This window comes from Fistularia commersonii, chromosome 1 (assembly GCF_037954325.1).
Source record: "Fistularia commersonii isolate RoL2024-O1a breed Wild chromosome 1, RoL_Fcom_v1.0, whole genome shotgun sequence".
Lineage (NCBI taxonomy): Eukaryota > Metazoa > Chordata > Actinopteri > Syngnathiformes > Fistulariidae > Fistularia > Fistularia commersonii.
The window spans coordinates 22,221,255-22,238,831 of record NC_141284.1 but is presented as its reverse complement, the minus strand read 5'-3'; the positions used below and the strand labels follow the sequence as shown (position 1 = coordinate 22,238,831).

Below are 17,577 nucleotides of genomic sequence, written 5' to 3'. Positions count from 1 at the left end.
AGCTGCTACTCTTAAGGCACGTCAATGAATCTCAATATAACTGTCATCCCGGCACCAGTAGCCCTGGCATCTATTACATCCAATTTTTCCAATGTAAAAAAACACAAGGTTTAGGTGTTTTCATCAGTCATTGTGTTTGGCCTAATTTACCTCAGGCATTTAACAATAACTTTGTTTTGCTTGCAGATGACATATTGATCTGTAGTGAGAGCAGGGAACAGGTTGGGGAAAATCTTGGGCAAAGGAGGTATGCTCTGGACGGGAGAGGAACGAAGGTTAGTTGCAGCAAGACGGAATATATGTGTGTGGATGAGAGGAATCCGGGTGGAGCGGTGAGGCTACAGGGAGTGGAGATCAAGAAGTTGGAGGACCCTAAATACTTGATGTACTTAGGGTCAACAGTCCAGTGCAATGGATAGTTTGGAAAAGAGGTAAAGAAATGGGTTCTATCAGGTTGGAATGGATGGAGAAAAGTGTTAGGGGTACTATGCAATAGAAGACAATCAGCCAGAATGAAAGGAAAGGTGTACAAGACAGTGGTGAGACCAGCGATGCCCTATGGTCTACAAACATTGACAATGACGAAAAGACAGGAGGCAGAACTGGAGTTCGCAGACATGAAGATGTTGAGGTTCTCTTTGGGAATGACGAGGATGGATAGGATCAGGAATGAGTCCATCAGAGGGATGGCACATGTTAGATGTTTCAGAGAGAAGGTCAGGGAAGCCAGACTGTGATGGTTGGGTCATGTACAGAGGAGGGATAGTGAATATATATTGGTAGACCAATGCTGGAATTGGGGCTGCCAGGCAGGAGGTCTAGAGGAAGACCAAAGAGAAGATTTATGGACGTAGCGAGATGTAGTGTGAGAGAGGAGGATAGAATAGGATTAGCTAGAGAAGGTTGATTCGCTGTGGCGATCCCAGAAAGGAAAAGCCAAAAGGAGAAGAAGATGAAAAGAAGAGGATTCAACTATAACATTGTTAAATTTCTGATTGGTTTTAATTGACCCTAGATTAAAGTTTACACGTTTGTTGTTCTTTTGATTGAAAGTCTTGCAGCACACTTAACTTTTTTTTTTCATTTTGAGCTCCTTTCTACCTAAACCTGTCAATGTACAATCGAAACAAGGACCAGACGCAGCTTGAAAAACACCTGAATCTGTTAAACTCATTTTTCAATCACTCTTTATGTCCATAATCCAACGCAACCAACAGCTTTGCATATCCTGGGCCAATCACAACCAGTCATCACAGGCCGGCTGGAGAAGGGCCTTTTTATGGCAAAAAGATGGTTGTCTGAGTTAATGAAGCAATTCTTTGAAGGTCTTTCCAGTTGTGTCGAAAGTGGTCTTCAGTTTACTGCAGCCAGAAAACTGAAATCTGTTGGTGGGTGATGCAGTCTGGTGATGTCCAGCTTGCCAGAACACACATATTGTAAGGGTCAAGTTGTCCTTTGACATATTGCTGCAGAAAAATCCTTTGTGTCAGCCAAAGCAGGCAGGTCCAGTAAGGAGGCAGTAGTGTTTAGTTTGAATCTATTAATCTATCCAGTGAGACTTGATTTTGAGATTTTGTGTGTCTGTGTTTAGTGTGCATGATACACACACACACACACACACACACACACACACACACACACACACACACACACACACACACACACACATACACACACATACACACACACACACACATACTGAGTGTGACTTTCCTGGAGAAAGTGCTACTATGGCTTAAAAAGACAGGGACTGTCAAGGTTAACAAATGAAGCCAATGAATTAGCCCATATTGGATTTTATTTGCCATCCTAATGACTTTAAAAGCCACTTTTAAAGATGTTCTCAACCATTCTGTTTACACTCCTGAACACATGCAGTGACTAATGGTTTTCATATTGATAAGTTGATCACCGGACAACAGCCGTCTACAGGGAAATCTCTGCTTGACTAGATGTATTTGGGATGCGACTCAGGATCCAAATACACAGCTGATGGTCATAATTCATAAACACCCCTTAAAATGGATAATAACGGTCTTCCCACGTGTAATTTTCAGTCAACCAGTGGGTCCTCAGTACAGCCTCTCTGGATATTAAAAGATACCATTGAAGGTGGATTGTTAATTAGATAAAAATCACTTGTTTTGCTTTTAACTCATCGGCACATATAAATTTGATTCCAGGTGAGCCGGGCCTAGAATTAAATTTGTAAACAAACAAAGCCATCTAATATTGTTAATGAATCGAGATGCTTCCTGCTCAAAAAAAAAAGTGCATTAAACCATATAAGTGTTTTCTATAAGGCTGAGGTATTGATTTGGTTGCTGTTGGGACTTTGGGTCCTCTGAGCCTCAAAGTCAGAGCTAAATGTAAAATATCCTCTTAAGATGTGGTTTGCAATATAAGGTGTTTTAACTGCAATTTCAGCAAAAGGATGCAACGGAGGGGCCTTGACTTCAGCTTCTTTAAATTCTTCTCATGCTATCCCCTCCACAAACACACACACACACACACACACACACACACACACACACAAACGTCCCCCTCTAAACATATTCAAATGCCAACAGGGCTGACACACCAAAGCACTCCAGGTTATGGCGCTCAGCAATGGATGCCAGACCTACACTCAACCATCTGTTTGAGCTCTCGCTACTCTGACCTTGTTGTCATTGGTTTCCAATCTTTCCCCGTCTGACTCCCCAAGGCTGCAATGACATCAGAACCTCAGCGTCACCCCTAATAAGAGCTCTCGATATGAAATCTCACATCCTCCAGAAGTGTGGCACCTCATGTCACCCCTCCCGATGTTGATTCATATCTAGTATCATAGCTTGTGTTTGTCAGGGGGCTTGGTCCAACTGCAATCCTATCTTTCTGTCTGTGTTGGATGGGGTGTTTACACATAATCCCACCTTTTTCCATGGACAGCATAGTGCACAGCACAGCGCAGTGGAGTTTAACGGGCGAGGAATCTTTTAGCTTTAGAGTCAAAACAAGCATCGTGTCTCTTGTGTTACAGTTAATAATCATATAGAGGTTTCAATATAAGGGCTCTGCAATTGCATGCAAAATGTGAGTTGTGAACGTCTTTGTATGACGGCGTCTGATACATTTTTATCAGCTCCTCTCCATTATTCATCTCTTCAATCTGCCACTCGGCGTCATTAATTAATGCAAAATCTTAGTGTTCTGAGCCCGCTGGGATATGGAAAGTACATGAGGAAATTCCTTCGGTTGCATTTGTGGCGCATGTGTGAGTAAACAGACACAAAAGAACACAGAAAGAGATAGAGATCAACTAAATTACCTGCCGTTTCGCAAAGTATCTGATATTAAAAAACTAACAAAAAAACAAAACAAAAGTCACCTCTTAGTGGTTGCAGAGTTGAATAAATTAGACAGCGGGGGAACACTTATTCACACGTAGCCATCTAATGTCTCTTTTATGAGTTATAGTCTCTTGAATGTGGGATTAAATGAAAACCCACAGTAGATCTCTGGTCAAATCAGTGCTGATGTTCTCATGCAATCTGTATGGAGCATCACTCAGTTAGATTGGGATAACTCATTTATGGTCTTACATCCTCCTATTTTTACTTTCTTCAGCTTTCATATCATGTGACAAGGGGTGGAAGGGGTGACGCGTTACCCCGACGAGTTACCCATGCACTCGCAAACAGGCTTCCCTCTTAAAGACCTTGGGATGGTTTATCTGTTTGTTTTCTTCCCACAAAAAACATGCAGATGTCTCTCGGTGAGAAAAAACAACCCGGGCAATTTACATGAAACCTCGGGGAGCGCGGACGGCCCGAAAGAAGCAATTAAATTGGAGGGAAGATCCATTTAAATAAAAACTGCATTCTGTAATATTAGAGTCAGCAGAGGTGGAGGTGGGTATGGAGTACAGTCATATCAGCAGAAATATGCAAAAACTTCTAATCCTGTTTTCATTAACCACAGTACTAAAATTTAATATTTCTTTCAATAAAGTGTATGTCTCGGGGAGGCTGTGGCCGTCCAATTGCCACAGTTTCCTTTCGCAACACACTGAACACTCAAGTTGCTCCTGGCGGCTTGGTTATCATGTACATGTTATGTGTGTGTGTGGGTGGGTGTGAATCTTTTTGAAAGCGTTTTGAAGCGTTTTGAAAGCACTATACAAGTTGAGACCATATATAGGTAGATGTCATTTATAAAAACAAATAAACAGAACATGGTTATTAAATCCATTATCATTTGATTTTGTAAAAAAATGAAAGCAGCCCATCACCTCATCCCGATGTCAATGCACTTGTACAGTGTGTTTTGCTGCAGGTTGGCATCAGCAGTTGTGAATGGTTACAGTTCTTATTTCCCTTTGGGGAGATGAGGTGGGTGGGGGTGTTATGAGTGTGTCACATGTGTGCCATGTTGGCCTAGTTACAGTGTTTGAGAGAGTGCTCAGCAGTGCTTCCTCACTCCACACGCCCTCAGTCATGAATGTTACAGTACGTATATGCCTCTGCACGTGTTTGTGCATAAATGAAGTCATGTTTATTCATTTTAAGAAATTGTGAAAAAAAAACATCACATCAAATGAAAAGTATTCTATCACATACTTCTGATGTGATGACTCATGTGTGCATTAATGCACATGGGCAAACAGGGGCTCTTTAAGGCTTTGCCTGTATTTGCACTGGCTCCTCTGACTATGAATCACCGTGAAATAAACGGATTTCTGAGTCTTTCATACTCTGAGAAATATATATACGTGACATTGACATGCGGTGATACGGATGGGGTCAAGACACTGAGGGCAGCCTCCACGTGTGGTTTTCAGAATCACATTCTAACACACTACTCACTTGGAGTCTGCTTGCACGTATTGATTAGTAGTCCGACTTTAAAGAAAAACACACAAAAAAAAAAACATCTTGGCTTCTAAATTATAAAAAGGTATTCTTAAACATGGATGGGGAAACGGGACTTCTACCTACACAGCATCAACCTCTTGGAAAGCGGAGAGATTTTAACGAAAGCCCAAATGGATAGGTCTCATTAATATTTCAATAATATTTCAATAATGCCATTTGAATAATGCCATTTGAGGTGAACCAAAATGCCTAAAAACAAAACGATGGTAAACTCACAAATAGCATCATCATAAGGAATATGATGAAAGTAAAAAAAAAACAAAAGACTAGTCATGCTCATTGCTCAATAAATAAAGTTTTTAAATGGGAATTAGAAAAAAAGAAGCACAAACTAACTATCAGAATGAAAATGACATTAATGGAAAGTTGACTAATTTACAGAGTAGTGGACAGAGCTTGAATCTGTTCTACCCCTTTGTGGGTGGTATTATTATAGACCACACTCTGCAGTTTCAGGAAGGTGTGCTACCCGCACTTCTTCTAAGTGGGATTTTCTGCATAAAACTTTGAGGTGAAAATTCAGAAATTTCAGTGAGATAAAAAATGAGAGGCGTTTTTCGGGGAATGCTGCTCCAAAGCATCCCTGAGTACAAGAAAAAAAGTCTGAAAGCCTGTTTTGGTGCAGCATATGCCGGTAGCTGACGGAGTGCGACTAAATTTGGGGAACAACATCACTCTGCAATTTGGCTATTTGCTCAACCAGCCTATCTGGAGGGAGACCAGACATGATGATGGAGAACATACGACCTCGTGCAATTTATTGCAAAACTCACTGCCGCCTGTACAATGAAGTTCGAAGTGGCATGACACAAAAAAAAAAAAAAAATCAAACATTTTAAGCAAAAGTAAAGTTGTCGCGTAGGCCGGCTGGCACCGCAAATGATTTCTGTAGAAAATACTCAGTGTACTGTAAGTGCCTGATTCATCACTCAGTCATTAAACTTGCATGCATCGGAAATGTGATGGCCGCAGTTAGATATTCCTTATATGAAACATCACCGTCGTTGTCCCGGGCACAACTAGAAAGATGTAAATAACTGCTATAAATCTCATCGGGCAGCAAGTACATTAGCTGAGAAACTGTGACTCGTCCATTTATTCGATATTATGGATGTGTGTGACAAAAATGAGCCATCAGACTGAAATAATTGAGATATAATAGAGGAAACATGTCACATTATCCAAAATAATGACACATGGATGCGCTTGTCAGGGGTCTGTCACGACGTAATGAGACTGCCAGGCAGACCTTAAATACTGCTATGAACTTGACATTGAGGGCGTTTATTTGCGGGGCAATGAAGGCCTGTGTGTGTGTGTGTGTGTGTGTGTGTGTGTGTGTGTGTGTGTGTGTGTGTGTGGGATATCATCTCGACTGCTTTAAAGATTAAAACAAGAGAGAATAGGGAAAGAAAAAGGGAGAGCAACACAGTGAGGGAGAAATGGAAGAAAGGAAGAAAGAAACTGTGGACTGTGTCATTCGCTCCAGGGCAGCTCGCTTTAAACTAATCCAAGGTCAGACTCAAAGAGAGATAAAATCAAAAAGCGTAGTTTTGCCACTGGGAATGTTCTGGATGGATTGTTTGAAGTCACCAGGTATTTAAAGCTCAAAAGAGGTGAAACCCAGCACATGCGGTTGTGAGAGAGAAGAACAACCGCCTGGGTCCAGAAAATGAAATCTAAACAAATCTGAAGCTTGCAGGGCTTTTTATCGTTGTTTATCTGTGCGAACGCGCAATATTTCATTTTTCTCTACTCTGCCAACCATGCAGGAGACAAGCTACGTAACACTGACATCATTTTATTACTTTATGTTCAGCATGCTAATGAGTCCAAAAACCCATAACGATGCCAATAAATTAAAGCAGCAAGAAACCCCGTTTGACTGCGATCATAATTCATCTGTGTTTATTTGTCGAATCCTGTGTAATCTGTGGGTACTTCTCCGCCCATCACCAAAGCGAAGCAGCTACCCACAGTTTAGCATTTACAATTCCCACCCATATTTCCTTTTTTCATCAAAAGAAATGCCCAAGAGCTGAAATTCAGATTTGCATTTTATGTAGGCTTTAATGGCCGCCATGTTACACCGGAGCTTTTTCATCTTAAGCAGGCAATATTCATTAATTTTATCCCAAATCATACATCAACTTTACTCAGAGACATATCAATATACGGATTAAGCTGCTTTGAAATCATCTGAGGATGAGTCGTGAATAGATTATTTATGTGGGAATGCATAATTCATCCCGGCTGAATATAAGAGCCACAGTTATATAGGAAGCATCATGCAGTTAGCGGGTCAGGTCTATCATGGAAAATGTTATTACTTGATACTTTGCTGTCACAGTCCATCAAACCTCCCTTCCATTCTACCCGGGACTCCTTTTAATATGCAGCCACTTATTGCAGGTACAAAAAAAGCGGGGGGATGTTTGCGCCCACAAAGCAAACACCTCCCCAAGACGTGCAAACACACAGGTAAGTTATTGGGTCAACCACAATGTAATGGCCGAACAACGTAATTTCACCGACCGCTTGGTTTTGTAAGGCATTCTTTATGACGAGGGTGCTCAGGTTTATGTTTATTTTAATACCTCGATGTATAATTAATGTAGTATACTTTCTGTCAACTTTATGAAATGGCTTTCTATTTTATGGTACTCTGCAAAAAGTTTTTCTATCCTGGAAACCATCAGACAACGTATTTGCAGACCGCAGCTCTACGACAAAGAACGTCTACAGGGTAGGGAACCTCTGAATGGGATGCAGCCATTGGTTAGCGACAATGGGATATATCAGCGGCGTCTGGGTAAACTTCACATTTTGGAGCAGCTCTCACAGGACCACATTCTGACAAGATCAGTGCTTAAAGCAGGTTCGAAAACGTGTACATTCTTCAGTTCTCACTCCCAAAAACGCTCTGAGATGGGAACATGTTCATATGGTCAGTCTGTAAGATTTAGGCCTTAACGCTTACACTGTGCCCTCCACTATCCTGCTCTCAGGGTGGGGGGAGGGACCGGAGCCGATCCCAGCCGTCATAAGCCGAGAGGCAGGTTTCACCCTGGACCGGTCGCTGCTCAATCACAGGCGCATACAACCACTGACTCCCTAATTCACACTTAATATAGACACACGACAGTCGCTCATTCACACATCTGAACAATTCAGGGTCTCCAATGAACGCCCTGTGTGTTTTTTTTGGCTGTGGGAGGAAACCGGAGAACCCAGCGGAGACCAAAGCAGACATGGGGAGAACATGGAGACTCCCCATGGAAAGGCCTCCTGTCAGAATCCACCAGGGACCTTCTTGCTGTGAGGCGGAAGCTCCGCTGTGCCGACTTATTTCTTATTTCGACACAGTTTCTCAGATGTGACCGAACGGTCGCTGTTCAGGACCGGGTTTAGAGAACCGTTTAACTCCCAGGCTGTTTAGCATTTACTCTAGGAGTAAAAAGAGACATTTATTTCCGAGTGTTAACTCAGCGGTTGTAACGCCTTCCCTGAACACAGACGCATCCCTTTCTCTGGGATGTTTGAACCAGAGGACACCCTTAACACAATCACCAGCAGCGGCACCAGGACTCTCCACAGTCAGCGAGCATAAATTAAATTTTCATCCCGTCGGTTTGATCATGGTTGGGATACTGTCGAAGAGATTCAGCCACAGGCAAACCTCGTTTAAAAAAACGGAGCATATCATGTTTACTCTTGCCTCGTGTTTATTCTCACTCCCTCAACTTGAGATCCAACATGAGAGGAACCTTCCAGGGCTGCCCTGCTGTGAGGAGCCTGACCTCCCCTTGAACCCCCGCCTTGAAAACCAGCTATTAATAGGCCTGTTTGTTGCAGGGTTATATCTTCGGCACTTTGAGGCTTTCTCTTTCCCCCTAATTAATGAACTCTTAATTTGTGCTGCTGCCATTTTGCAAACTCGTGTCTGTTTTGGCCACACCGAGCTGTGATCCACACACACTCAGATCGTCGCACTAACCAAATGAACTCTCGTTAGGTTTCATCAACACTAGTCTGTTAGATATGCCTTATTTCGAAAGCCCGAAATATCAGGAGGAAAATCCACAATTAGCTCCTCTTGGAATGACGCTAACGTTTTAAAGAATGATAGATTTGCTCGCTTTTCATCTACTTAGAAGTATTGATTATTCTTTGCTTCTAATGGGTTCCCAGTAGCTGTTATTTTATCGGCATGTTTACAACATCTTACAGTCAGAGTGCCAAATTTAGGGTAGTTTCAAGATCTCAGGACGACGGATTTCACATCAAATCAAACTCGGAGTGCTATTATCACATTCTCAAATAAGTCTCTGTAGAGATCCACTGTATTTGAAGCTGTCTTTGCATGGCATATGCACAGTGAGATAATACAATTACATTTTGTAATGCAACTGAAACAGCTGTCTTGAGGTAAAGTTTACTTTGAAAAGAGAGTTAAATGGAAAAATAATCACACCTCACTTCCACATCGCATCTTCTGACTGACTCCATTCATTTGTTCAATTCTTAGCATCTGCGAAACAATAGCGAAGACCGGGGTTTGTAATTCGAGATAGTGCCACGTGAACGCGCACTGTGCTTTTCGGTAGTGAATCACTGGCTGTCATTGCCGCGTCCTGTTGTTTGGCACCAAAGTGCACTTGCTGTTTGCCCCGGTCTGTCTGAATGTGGTCAGGAGGAGAATAGAGATGGCTCTCTGTCAGCCACTCCCTCCATTTTAAGCCTATCATTCTCATCCGTCTTCTCTGCTGCTGGACAACAGTGTCAAGAAAAATGACTCCAGTTCAGTGAATTAGTAAATGAGCGATGCTATACCCTAATGGCCTGACACAAAATCATAAAACATCTGTACGGGTAATAAGGAAAAAGGCTTCTCTTACATGTGGAGGGAACCAACTTAAACGAGAGGATCCTAAATGGCCAAAAGCAAGTGTTGAGATGCATTTAGATAAAGTTGACGGGTATTGACAGCTTTTTTTGATGGATAGTTTTCGATAGTCAAGAGGCTTCTCAGCCAGACTCTGGTACAGCACATATGGGATCGGCCTGTTCAATACCAGACCAATCTTCCTGATCGTCCCAAAGTAACCAATTTTCAAGCGCTTGTAGAATTGATTAAGGTTGAGCTATGTTTTGTTTAAAACTCCTCCCAGCTCATATATAATCCATAGAGGTGTTCAAGGTGTTCAATATTTTGGAGCATTAAAACATCTGTTCAACAGAGGATTGATAGACTCCAGATCAATGTCAGATTTCAAGATTAAAAAAAAGAGACAAAAAGCCAAAGACAGCAAAGCCAGTGGGCCAGACAACATCAGCCCCAGGGTCCTCGAGGTGTGTGCTGGGCAGCTTGCCGGGGTCTTCCAGCACCTCTTCAACCTCTCTCTGAGGTTGCTTGAGGTGCCTCACCTCTGGAAGACCTCCTGCATTGCCCCAGTATCTGAGAAAGGACGTCCATGTACTCTCAGTGACTACAGGCCGGTGGCGCTAACGTCACATGTCATGAAGTTGTTCGAGAGGCTTGTACTCCAGCACCTGAAAGACCGGTTATCTGCTTCCCCCTGAGCCCTCTGCAGTTTGAGTAAAGACAGCAAAGGGGTGTGGAGGATGCGATCATCTTCCTCACTCATAGAGCCCTAGGGCCCAACCCCATCTTGAGGGTACAGAAAGCACTGTGAGAGTCACCTTCTTTGATTTCTCCAGTGCCTTCAACAGCATCCAAACCCTCCTCAAGGACAAGCTGCTGGGTATGCAACTTCAGCCTGACATCACTGCCTGGATCCTGGACTCCCTCACAGGACGGCCGCGTCCGGTATGTCAGAGTGGATGGCTGTTTTTCCGAGGCCGTGGTGTCTAGCACAGGAGTGCCCCAAGCTACTGTCCTGTCTCAATTCCTCTTCCTGCCACCTCCAGAAGTTCTCCGATGACTCTTCCATCATTGGATGCATCAACGATGACGACAAGGAGGAGCACAGAGGTCTGATGGCGAGTTTTGTTGAGTGGAGCAACCAGAACCACCTCCTACCCAACATCTCCAAACCAAGGAGGTGGTTGTGGACTTCCAGAAGAATCAGAGGCGACAGGTACCAATCACCATCGAGGGTGAAGAAGTGGAGATAGTGGACTCCTACAAGTACCTTGGGGTCGACGTCAACAATAAACTGAACTGGTCACACAACACTGATGCACTCTACAGGAAGAGTCAGAGCAGGATGTTCTTCCTGAGGAGACTGAGGTCATTTGGCATCTGAAGTGGGCTCCTCAAGACCTTCTACCAGTCTATGGTAGCCAGCCCACTCTTCTTCGCTATAGGCAAGATGGCGGGCGGGAGGACGCTGGCGCGTTTGGCTGCCGCTTCCCGCTCTCCAACCAATCAACCAAACCAAAGACAAAGGCTCACCTGGACAATCTCCAGCAAGCTACCAAACTGCCAGGGGAAGCCCGCCGACCTGAGCAGGCTGGCTGGCTGGCTAGCTAGCCGGCTAGCCTCTCGAAACTCTGGATCTCGACGGTGACCTGAGCTGGCTAGCTAGCTAGCCGGCGACCTGAGCCGGCTGGCTGGCTAGCTAGCCGGCGACCTGAGCCGGCTGGCTGGCTAGCTAGCCGGTGACCTGAGCCGGCTGGCTGGCTAGCTGGGCTCTCGAAACTCCGGATCCCGATGGCGCCTAGCAAGACGGCATTTCCATCGGCCGAAATCTTCTTGCTCCTCCGGCTCCACCATCTCTCCCTTCACCAAAAATCCATCTCCTACATCCAGCTCCAGCACTTGCCTCCTCACAGCAGTTCGACACTCAGCTGCACACCAGCGAAGCTCCTCCAGCTTGTCCCTGGACTGGCGCTCATCGCCACACTCTGCAATCATGGACTTCTTCCCAATAATTCTGTGTATGTTCTGTTTCTTCTGTTTTTACTTGTGAAGCCTCTTTGAGTGTCATGAAAAGCGCTATAAAAATCCCATGTATTATTATTATTATTATTATAGTGTGCTGGCAAGGGCTGGTGAGGTCATTAGGCTGAACAAGATAGTGAGGAAAGCCCGCTCGGTGGTGGGACTGAACCCGGACCATCTTCAATCCGTGGCATCAAGGAGGGTGAAGGACAAACTGGGAGCTATCCTGGACAATCCTTCCCACCCCCTGCATGAGGAGCTGTGGCTGATGGGCAGCTCTTTCAGTCAATAGGTCATCCCAACTGAATGCTTCAGATGCTCCTTTGAGCCAACCGCCATCAGACTGAACAAGAGCAGTCTGGACGACACACAACTCTGACCGCCGTGAGGTGCATCCGTGCTACCACAAACTCACTACCTCACCCCATTCACTACCTCACCCATTCACATGTCATGCCCTAACTCTGCTGTCTTTTTTATCCCTCTTGGTCCCAGTCAGCACGCATCCTTTTTTTTTTTTTGTTTATTTATCTTATTCTTGTCATCGCTGTTGTCACTCTATTTATAGTGTTGTTAAGTTTTGGTTATCTATTTTTCACCCATACTGTTCCATTCAGTTGTCCATCTTGATGTTGTTGCTGTTGTTGTTCTCCCTGCTGTCTATTTATTCATAGATGTCTTTACCATTTTCTGTCTTCTTACTGTCTCTCTATTCATATTGACATTCAAAAATATTTTTGTCACTACAACTGTTACACTGCTGTGACAAAAGAATTTCCCCTATGGGGATCAATAAAGTTTATGTTATCTTATCTTAAATTGATCATTGTGCAACTCAAACATGTGCAACGCATTTGGTTTGAAACTCAAAGGAAACCAAATGAAGGCTGGTGGTAAAATCCGACCCTGGTGCAGCAGCTGCCGTAAAGGAAAACAAAGCAGGAAGTGACAAACTTTGCAAACAGAAAGAGAATAAATCGGCAAAGTAAAAGCATGAAAATTAGACAACCAAATGAGAGTCAAAAGGACACAAAAGTCCCCGAACCGCCAACGTGTCGGGTCTTTAAACAGTCATGACAAGTATCTCATCCGACCAGTGAAACACTTCTCACTCTGTCTAATGAAGTTTGGAGTTCGGTCTAATGAAATTCAGTCTGGAGGACTGTCTCCTTGCCATTCCTCTCCGAGTCTCAGGCACCTCCAATCAATCATTTCCCACCATCACTCCCTGACAGAGGGGCCATGTAGCCATCCATCTCCTTGCTCTAAACTTAAAAGAGTTCTATCTCTGCCATCGTTTTTGTCGCCTCGGCTCTGACACCCCACCTTTGGGCAGCCTCCGCCGCTGTCTTTCGAGGTGCACCTGCAGAGATCCTGGCATTTCTATCTTGCTTTCTTGACACCCATGAATGCATCAAAACAACAATGAGACTTTCAGCCCCACTCTTGGATTCATACACATTCTAACATTTATCCTGCTTGGTCAACATTCTGTTCTATCCATAAATCCAACTGCCTTTGCTTCTCACTGAGTGAATCTCAGGAAACGTCGCGTTACGGCAGCCGGACTCCTGTTCAAGATCACGCGGATACGCATTTATTTGTGCTTTAGAAGTCTGTAGAGCACCAAACTTTCAACCAAATGCCATCTAACAGTGCTGTGAGAAGATATTCAAAGCTTTTGTTGTGGTGCAAAATCACCACTACCTTGTCTTTGCTAAGCACTTCTTCGGGGCACATGGGAATTAACATCCTCGATCATGGCTGCTACCTTCCCCTCCCCTGTTCAATTTTACTTCTCCAAGACTTCAGGTCTCTTTAAAAACACTCCTCCTAGAGGGTGGAAGAACTCCGGCAACATCCGTCATCTCTCAGAGACAAAATGATGGGCGAAGGTCCAGTGATTTGCAGGCAGCAGAGCTACGGCGAGATGGATTGGCACAAAAAATCATCCAATGTGAACTCCACTTTCAAAACTCGGGGGGCACCTCACTCTCCGCCACCATTGCTGAATGAGCCGCGGAAAAAAACGTTCATCGGTAAAACGAGCCATTAAAATCCTGCCATTTCCAAGCTTGCCAAATAATGTTGGTCACGACAATAATGATAGAACCGACTGTCTTTTGTCCACAACAAAAGCATTAAACATTTGGCTGAAAAGGAAACTACTGTGATGTTGACAGACCACAGCATGCAGAATGTAACTGCAAGAGTAAATATTTCTAACTCTCTTATTTCTACATTGTTTTGTCCATGAAATATATATTAAATGAACCCAATGCAGTGTTTGATAAATCACTGAAACCAATGAAAACAGAAATATGGAATTCACGACAACATTCTAGCTTTTCTTTCCCACTTAACTCTCCATATCAAATCTGAGCGAGAAAACAAAATGACACAGTGTTGAGAACAACTATTCCAAAAGTCCGGATTTTAACTTGTTTACGTTGTGACAAAGGTCAGTTTTAAATTAGGTTTTTATTAGTGACATTCTCGCTCTCGGCAATTTGTCTGCCTTTTTACCCTCTGGGACCAGGTCTTGCATGGCAGCTGTTATTTTCTCCGCAAATGCAATTTGCAGCTTTCAATTTGCTATTTGTGGTGTCAAACGTACGTCTAAAGACTTCGGGTGTAACATCCTCGTACGTGCACACACATTTATTCGTAAAAGTTCCCTTGAATAGGACGCCATGACCTCGACTAAAACAGATATTCACTTTTCAGCAACGCAGATACTCTCCGATGTCGTTCGATGTGTAATCAGTATCTTTTTATTTGAGAAATTGAAGCGACAGAGACCCGACTTCTTCCTCTCAGTTTGCTACGCAGAAAAAGCGGGGAAAGGCGCATGCTGCCGCTGATTGGTTTAGAAAAACATATTCATTCAATCATTCATTATCCAAAATGCTTATCCTGCACACAGGGTTGTGGGGGGAGGGCAGGGAGGGGGGGCATAGGCTTATCCCGGCTATCATCGGACGAGGGGAGGGCTTCACCCTGGACCGATCGCACGGTCACATATAGAGACATACAATCATTCTTTGTCATTCATGCATCACATCAAAATGCTCAGTCCTTTGCCCTCTCATTCTTATGTCATATTCACTCTCACTCAAACTTTGTACAAAAGCATGCAACCGCTCAGTCTCTCATTCAGATGTTTGTGCAATTTGGGGGAAGAAAGAGGAGAACCCGGAGGAACCCCACGGTGACACGGAGAGAACATGAGCAATGATACCTTTCTTCGTGTTTTATGTCCTCCGCTCCAAAATCTCACCGGCACACATTTTCACCGTTGAGTTGTTTCCTGTAAGTTTTTCACGAACACAGATCATTCACGCCTTTCACACATCTGCCACCGTTCCTCTTAAGCAACAGTAGGAATGTTATGATTCGCCCAAGTCTTCCTTAACAGTAAAAGCTGTACCGTGAGGAGGGTTTGGGGTGCATGCTCCACTGCATTTCTATTTGAGGCTCCTTGATTAGAAAAGATTTCGGAGCCTTTGGTTTAATCTGGCCTTCAGAACAGTAACTGGCAGCAGGGATAGTGTCGTGAACGCTTTAAAAGCGACAGCACATAAAATGGCAAATGAGGCAAACCATTAAGACGCAGGTCGGCGGAGGTGTGTGTGTGCGTGCTTGTGCTGGGGGGTGAAGACCTCCTTCAGACAACATCGACGGTGAATAAAGCTCCGCTTCATGACGACATGCAAAAACGTGACAAACGTCTCAAGTCCAGTTATTCGACGGGTTGCATCTACTTGATAAACTTTGGAGTGGGTTCTGGTGGGAAGCCGTGCGTGCAGGTGAGCCATGCGTTCATCGTCACTCACTGTGTGATGGCTTTCAGTCAGAGAAACAAACCAGCTGGTAAAAGTCAGTGGGACTGATCTTAAACCTTAGACAGGCAGAATAGGGAAAAAGTAGGAACATTTTTTTTTTGGGGGGGGGGGTTATGAACGGTCGATGAACACGTTTGTCTGGGTTGACGAACACGAAACATTTGGCTCCGTCGATCCGACGGGGCGTGGCGGATCGACGGATCGTGGCGAAAAGTTCAGAAGGGAGCAGACTCACCTGCGCAGCCATGAAGGACAGATCCATTCTGTTGCTCTGGAAGGCACTCAAAGACAGAAGCAGCGTGTCCTCCCGGAGAGCATGTGTCTTCTCTCCTCCTGCTCGTCCTTCTCCTTCCTCTCCTCTTCCTTTCTTCAAGTTGTCGGACTTCACGTGTGGAGCATGACGAAGATGGCGAAGGCGCGACAAGACGGAGGAGCAGGTGGAGGAGAGAGAGGAGGAGGACGAAGAGGAGAAGGAGGTGGAGGAGGAGGAGGAGGCAGTGGAGCTCAGTGACAGGAGAGGAGGAAGGAGGAGGAGGAGGAGACGCACGGCGGACGGAGGAGCTGAAGATGCTGGTGAGGCGGTGGAGGAGAGTGAGGTGCTGGACGCAACACAACAACCCCCATTTTTCTCTCTCTCTCTCTCTCTCTCTCGCTCTCTCTTTCTTCCCCCTTGGTGTCTTATTTCTTGTTCTTTATTTGTTTCGATCTGCTTTACCATCCCTCAACACACATGCACACACACACACACTTTCCCCTTCGTGGGTGTCTTTGCATGGACTGTCACAGAAACGAGTACACTAATGTATGTCAAACCCCATGGGCAGGGGCGTCCTGCAAACCCAGATACCTGTGTGTGTGTGTGTGTGTGTGTGTGTGTGTGTGTGTGTGTGTGTGTGTGTGTGTGTGTGTGTGTGTGTGTGTGTTGAGGGGAAAATTTTTTTACCACCAGTTACTGATCCAACAAAATATTGTTCCTTGATGCAGGTAAAAGTAACATGTGCTTTATGCATTCCCAGAATATGGTATTAATACCCTGGAAGGTACTTGGACTTCTTAGGGGTGTGTGTGTGTGTGTGTGTGTGTGTGTGTGTGTGTGTGTGTGTGTGTGTTTGTGTGTATTTAAGAGGACAAAATGTTACCACAGGGTACCAATCCAACAGTCTTTAGAAAGAATATTGTTCCTGAATGCAGGTAAAAGCAAAACAATGCCTGTATTCCAAAACACGTGCTTCACCAGAATGCAGTATTAATAACCTGGAAGATACTTATACATTTTGTATTTTATGAATATATGTAAAGTAGTCAGCACTCTACAGTAAGTGGTGTCGACGGGTGAAGCCCATTGAATCCTTGCGTTCGGTCCTCCAAACTTACAGGAAGGACCAGTTGCGTGACGGTACAGTCACCGCAGACATGTAAAGGAGTAAAATATTTAAAGAAAACTCAATGTTTAATAATGATCACTTATCAACAGCCATCTATTTTACCCTGAGCCTGTTATTGCCCTGAGCCTATTATTGCCCCTTTACGAGGCTCTGGGTGATTTGTTTATGCATTCACTGTTGCAATGTTGATTTTGCTTTCGCAGCGACGTCTTGGTTGCGGAGCGGCTCCCCTCTTAAAATGCCGAAGGTCGTCCTGCAATAAAGTTTAACCGACTCGTTGTCAATAACTCGCTGAATAACAAAAGAGCCGTCTGGAGCGGAAGGCTGTAACACAATACACATCATAATTTCTGCTTTCAGAAACTAAATTACTCATGAATGTCCATTGGTTGTAATTTGTGCAAGAGGAGCATCACTGACACCATTTTTTATAATGGACTTCCTCTCAGAAAGACTTCAAATAAAGATTACCGTAAACAGTTGGTTTTAAGGGGTGTGTAATTCACTTAATTATCCGGATTCTG

General features: G+C 44.2%; 1 protein-coding gene across 1 annotated transcript in view; it reads right to left on the bottom strand.

The window, feature by feature from the left end:
* The window catches only part of LOC147237841 (uncharacterized), a 29,399-nt gene extending 12,999 nt beyond the window's left edge, over window positions 1-16,400 (bottom strand). Inside the window, exon 1 of the mRNA XM_086158576.1 lies at window positions 15,904-16,400. Coding sequence (XP_086014702.1) covers window positions 15,904-16,386 — 483 coding nt within the window. The 5' untranslated portion in view covers window positions 16,387-16,400. The remainder of the gene's footprint in view (window positions 1-15,903) is intronic.
* Window positions 16,401-17,577: the final 1,177 nt, after the last annotated feature.